General features: G+C 44.5%; 1 protein-coding gene across 1 annotated transcript; it reads right to left on the bottom strand.

The window, feature by feature from the left end:
• Positions 1 to 246: 246 nt before the first annotated feature.
• On the bottom strand, positions 247 to 3,217 carry LOC125511672 (uncharacterized). The gene is made up of 5 exons (XM_048677095.2): positions 2,850 to 3,217; positions 2,107 to 2,139; positions 1,920 to 2,007; positions 853 to 934; positions 247 to 762 (listed from the first exon to the last, which is right to left on the bottom strand). Exons 1-5 carry the CDS (start codon positions 2,971 to 2,973, stop codon positions 562 to 564), a joined length of 528 nt encoding a protein of 175 aa, XP_048533052.2. The 5' UTR covers positions 2,974 to 3,217; the 3' UTR covers positions 247 to 561.
• Between the last annotated feature and the right edge of the window lie 3,127 nt (positions 3,218 to 6,344).

The raw sequence follows: 6,344 nt of genomic DNA on the forward strand, positions 1-6,344 counted from the left end.
CGACTATTTCACACTTACATGGCACTATGCATGGGAAAAGACCCACCTTAATATGACCATGCATGCTACTCATATTCATATTTTACAGCTATGTAATAATTAAAATAATATTTTTTATTTATGCTTTAGTTTCAGTTCTCATATTGGTAATCCAAATATTAAAGTTTCAAACTGTCAATTCTCATAATATAAGTACGTCCAATTCCAGCAACACGCGGGGTATCATCTCTAGTTTCAACAAAGAAATGGGGCAAATAAAACTGTATTTATTAAATACTACACATTAATAGATGCTTCGACGAACAAAACTTACATCAAAAGAATAAATGTATCAATCCATCAGGCATGCACTCCTACGCTTATACACAATTCCCTTACAAATTTAACCAGATACCAAACCTCCCAACAGCAAAACTCACACACACACCAATGGTTTCCAGAACACCATCATGTACACACACACACCACTAGCAAGTTATGCAGGAAACCTGTAAGTAACAATCCCAACATATGTACGCTCTGCAGATCGAGAGTGTTGATACCATGCTCGATTCACAGTCATCATGCTTTCAGGAGCCCAAAGAGCTTCGTCGGAGCCTCGCCTTTGGCACGGTACTTGGCGGCCATCTCCTCCGCCATGATTATCTCCTCACCTCGCTTCGCCTCCGCCATGGCTCTCTTCTCCTCAGCCGACTTGTGGAGCATCGCGAGCTTGTTCTTCAGCTTCTCCTTGTATGCTGCTTTCTTCTTCTCCAGTTGCTCCTGCCATGATAAATAGTGACCGTTAGTGAGCTGCTAGATTTAGTGCAGATTACAGTGACAGATAGGAACTTTGTCATCCTGGTTGCCTACCTCGATCTTTTTCAGCTCGGCCTCCATCTCGGCTTCCTTGGCATGCTCCCATGAAGTGATGAAGGACAGATTCTTGGCCGCCCTGATATATCATTGAAAAAGTTAGCGGCAGATGGTACAATATGTTGGTGTGTAGGAAACATTTGTCATATTTTTTTTTTTTGCTCAGGCGATGGCATCAAGGACGCATGTTGTGTGTTGGGATTTGGTCTTTCCTCTTCCCTCCTTTTCATTTCCTCTATATTAGATGATCACTTAGTACTTACTCATATAGACAAACTGAACCAGGCACCACGGTTTGTGCAACAATTTTGTAGACTGGGAAAGTGCCTTAGAGCATATCTATATTTGGTGACAGTCCTCGGGGCAAGTGCATTTGTTACGTAGCCCATAAAAGGTGCTTGTTTTTTCTACCGCCTGCAGTGCCTTAGAGCATATCTAGCAGATCCTCAAAATAGCCCCACCCCCCTCCGCAAATTCATTTTAAGGTTCCCCCGAAAATGGTTTTGCGGTAAAGCAAGACCCCCCTCCCGGCAATAATTATCTGAACTGCAACAATTTTTCGAATCCGACTAATTAAAACAATAATGAATGGCCCCGAATGAAAAAAAACACATACTTGTTGAAGGGCATATATGCGAAGTGCTTGTTTTAAATTATCCACGAATATATTTTATTTTTGCTCCAAAATTATCATAAAAAACAATATGACAAGGTTTTTTCTTACTTGTTTAGTAGTCTCACAAAAGTTTATCTCATTGTATTTCCGTTTAGTGCTATAGTTAAAATATGGTAAATGCTAGTAAAATAGTTTTGGCATTTGTCTAAAGAGGCACTTTTACTATTTATCTGCTTTCCAAATTACTAGCGTGTGATGGTACAATATGTTGGTGCGTGTGGAGCATCAGCTCTCGTAGCAGACATGAGTGGTACGCATTGAGTGCATTGTAAGATAGCTCATTAAATCTAGCCAAAGGTGATGTGCCATCTCAATCATAGTGTACTGATAGTACTGGTGATTCTTGTTACTTTTAAGCAACAGACAGTTGGGTGCCATGATTAATCACCTGTTCTCGGCTCTCGCCTTCTCGCTCTCCTCCCAGGCGTTGATCAGCGTCGTCCTCTTCTCAGACATAATCTTGGTGAGATAAGCATCTGAAGAAGGACAAAATGGAATTGTGCACATTAAGCATGAGTCGAAGACTTGTCAGCAGGGTAAAGTGAGTAATGGATTATTTTGTTCTTCTTTTTTACCTCTTTCAGATGAACCTCTTGTACCTTCAGCATCTGGGGAAAAGGAAGAGAGATGTCAAGAATTTTCAGCAAATTATTATAAGTTATTTGCAAATGATGGCTTGGAGTGCTTAGTGTGGAACCACTGTGACTACTTATTAGGTTGTTATTCGTCACAGTGCTTAATAATTAATACAAAGGGGCAAATTTTGTACCGACGACATATTGCTTCCTCTTTGAGGAATCATTAATTTGCTCTGCTTTAAATTCATTGCTGGAAAAACGGGAAATTGTGTTTAAAAATCCTTATGGGAAGTGTAAATTAAATGAGAGGAACTAGTAAACATTGACCAAATAAAACCATATGAACAGGTAAGATGAGGACAAATCATATGGTATATACAACCATGAGAAGTTGTGAGACGAAGATAAAACAATAGATAATTACTCCCCGTCTATCCAATCATCTACCAAGAGCCTGTCGATCAATTTTTATTTTTATTTCACAGTATGAATTTTAGTTGAAACTGGCTCACTTCTAATTTCACAGTATGAACTAAGAAGCAGGAACAAGATTTTCCAGAGTACAAGCATATGACAAGAGGATTCTAATTAAGAAAAAGCATATGGCAAGGACAATAATATACTAGCACTACTCCGGCTGGTACAGCTAGGCATGGAGATGGACAGACAGACAGGGGCCCTTGCCAGCCGGGAGATGAGCTCCTCCTACTTGCTGGTAGAAACAATAGTTGGGTACGTACCCTTGACGACGGCGACGATGGCCTTGGAGTTGTCGGGCACGGGCACGATGGCCTTCTCCTCGGCGATGTCCTTGGTGGCCGTGGTGGTCTCCACCTCCACCTTCTTGGCCTCCTCAGCCGCCATCTGCTCTGTTGCTTGCTAGCTTGGAGTTGGATTCGAGCAAGAAAAGGCCTCGGCGATCGAGATCTCACTAGCGGTAGCAGCTGCTAGCTTAAGCAGTTTGGGTGGTGGTATGGTAAGGAGGAAGATGTAGGCTTATGTTCTCTTCTTCAGCTGATGGATCGGCCGGCTATATATGATCTGCGGGGGGAGAGAGGGAGAGAAGAAGAAAGGTAGACGGCCGGAGAGATGGGTTGAGACTTGAGAGAGGCAGCTAGCTAGCTACCGTTATAGTATCATAATCAATATATGGTGGGTTGGTTAATTAATTACTAAGTGTAGCATCAAGTGACGGACCGGCTGTTCCAGGCTGGGGCGGGCCGGGTTCGCCAAGCAACAATATTCGTGTCACACACGGACACGTACAGCTAGCCGTGCTGTTCATTCGTCCTGGCTGCTCACTGTTCGGCGATGCAAAAACTTTTCTCCAAGTTTTGCGTGTGCTGGTGAAGGAAGCAAAATAATTGAGGCAGCAGAATATAGCTAGCGAGGGACGCAGCGGTACGGCGTTGGTGGCGGGTGCGTGTCAATGGCGTCACGGCAACTCAACTCAACTCCCTCCGGTGGCAATCGCCGTCGTTGGGGTGGGGGCTAATTCGGCCAGGACAGCCGCCAACTCGGGTGTTCCAGGTTGCCATGCATGCAGCATGGCCCCCCTCCCCTCCACCATTATTGATGCTCCTACTAGGACTAGGACTAGGACTAGGACTAGGATACCATACGTACACTGGACACATTTCATGATGGATGCATCGTTAGTGATTGCAACCTTTTTCGTCTACCAGATTACGTACCTTTCCTCGCGAGAATCATCGACGCATGATTAGTTTTTAGACGATATTTAGCCAGCCAGGTAGTAGTTAGTTGGTGCTAGTTGCACCAAACTAACAATGCAGCACCATCTGTCAACTTTTTCATGATATATACTCCAGCTAGTTGGCTCTGGAATTAACAAGCATATACGTACTAGTATATACTATATGCCTTATGGCTTAGCTAGTGCATGCCCCCTGGCGTGGCCAGGATCATTGCCCAGCTGTGCTGCTCTCCTCGCTTTCTCCAAAGTGACCAAATATATTCCCACATCCATGAACATGATTGCCGTATCCCCTAAACAAATTGACCAGTCCAACACATTATTAAGATAATTAAACACCCAGGGAAAACGTCGGTACATCTCTACGTGCGTTGTATACGTGAGACGTGAGAGAATCTCGGCTATGAACCGGGGGCCGGCCGGGACTGTCTCAGCCGGCCAGTTTAATTAGGAACGAAGCAATATACGCACATCAGCATCATCAGCTGAATTAATCAGCGTCCTCGCAAAAAAATACATAAGAAATCAGCGTAAGCAGTTTACTTTGTTGTGCGTGCCTGCGGTGGCCGGCGACAGCGACGCTCGACGGCCAGCGAATCGGAGCTGTACGTGTTGGCCTAGCTCCGCCGCTTTATGGTGCGGTGGCGCTCGCTGTTGGTTGGCGACTAGCTACGGCACGGCCCCCTCCCTAATTCCGCTGTTATTAGGCTGGTCACAATGAGCAAGAACATAGTCTAGTAACTTACACATTTTCCTAGACTATATTACTACCTCTACAGTGGGTAGGAACATCTATATAGTGTCATGCAACAATGTATTTATTAGGTTATAGACTCATTGTTTCTTGGAGTGTGTGATGTTCCGGTAACTTAGCTAGTTACCACAAGCACCTCTCTCTTCATTAAATATGTGACACATAAGCAAAGTTGTATTGGAGTGTGTGATGTTACTCCTAAGTTCCTCCCCATTGTGACCAGCCTTAGACTACACTGGTAGAAAAAGGGCCTATAGTCCCGGTTCATAAGGGCCTTTAGTCCCGGTTCCTGAACCGGGACTAAAGTGTCGGTACTAATGCCCCGACCCTTTAGTCCCGGTTCAATCCAGAACCGGAACTGATGGGCCTCCACATGGGCAGTGCGCAGAGCTCAGGCAGGAGACCCTTTGGTCCCGGTTGGTGGCACCAAGCGGGACCAATAGGCATCCCTGCGTCAGCATTTCTGTGGCTGGGGTTTTTGTTTTTTTAAAGGGGGGGGGGGGGGGGTTGGGGGTTTTGGGGGGTTAATTTAGGTGTTTCATATGTTGTGTTAGCTAGCTATAATTAATAGAGAGAAGTGTCCTCTCTTATGTCCGTGTTTGGTCGACGCTACGTACTATACATACGTATAGAGAGGACTAGACACGCTGGCTAGCTAGTAAGCAAACGAAGAAAACAGAAGATCGTCATGAACATATATGCATACAGAGAGAAGTGATATCGACCACCTCTCCTTCTCCGAGAGATTGGTCGAGCAACAAGTTCTCGTATATCTATCTGACACTACCGACTACATATATACAATAATTATCTCTTACAAATATAATCATACGGACTCAGGGTCCACATAGAATTCTCCGTCTTCAGGGATCACGTGGTCAAGAAAGAATGCCGCCAATTCCTCTTGAATTGCTCGCATGCGAGCTGGTGCTAGGAGTTCATCCCGCTTCTGAAACATCTAATTTAAAGAAGGGGGTCAATACATATATATATGAATGAATGAAACTCAACACAAATGATGGTAATAAAATAAAATTGTGAATGTTGTTATTTACGTACTTCATATTGTTCGTCAGTGTAGCCCCGCTCACAGGTCGTGTGGCGGATGGACTCGCAAACATAGTATCCACAGAAATCAATCCCTTGTTCCCGCCACAACCACTTTACAAGAAATAGAGGTTAATCAAACTGATAAGCAAGAATGCCAAATGGTATCGATGAAACTAGCTCTTGAATGACTAGTAGATGCGCTTAAAATGCTACTATAGTACTTACTTTCGGGTGTCTAAATTGCAGCTCCTTCGGCAGTCCCGGAGCTTTTCTGGTGAATTTTCTCCAAACCCTGCCGGACAAAGAAAACAATTACTTGATATATCAGGAAATGAACAAAGTTGCTGATATGGTGGAGCTCATCCCAGTACTTTCTCTCGATTTTTCTCCACTGCGACCCGTCAGCGGGTGCTCTCAACTTCCCATCTTTCTTTCGGTTCTCACTGTGCCATCGCATCAACTTGGCATGCTCTTCGTTTTTGAACAGACGTTTCAACTGTGGTATTATAGGAGCATACCACATCACCTTCGCAGGAACCCTCTTCCTGAGGGGCTCGCCGTCAACATCACCAGGGTCATCTCGTCTGATTTTATACCGCAATACACCGCATACCGGGCATGCGTTCAGATCCTTGTATGCACCGCGGTAGAGGATGCAGTCATTAGGGCATGCATGTATCTTCTCCACCTCCAATCCTAGAGGGCATACGACCT

Source organism: Triticum urartu, chromosome 5A, assembly GCF_056163025.1.
Source record: "Triticum urartu cultivar PI428250 chromosome 5A, HENAU_Tu73, whole genome shotgun sequence".
Taxonomy (NCBI): domain Eukaryota; kingdom Viridiplantae; phylum Streptophyta; class Magnoliopsida; order Poales; family Poaceae; genus Triticum; species Triticum urartu.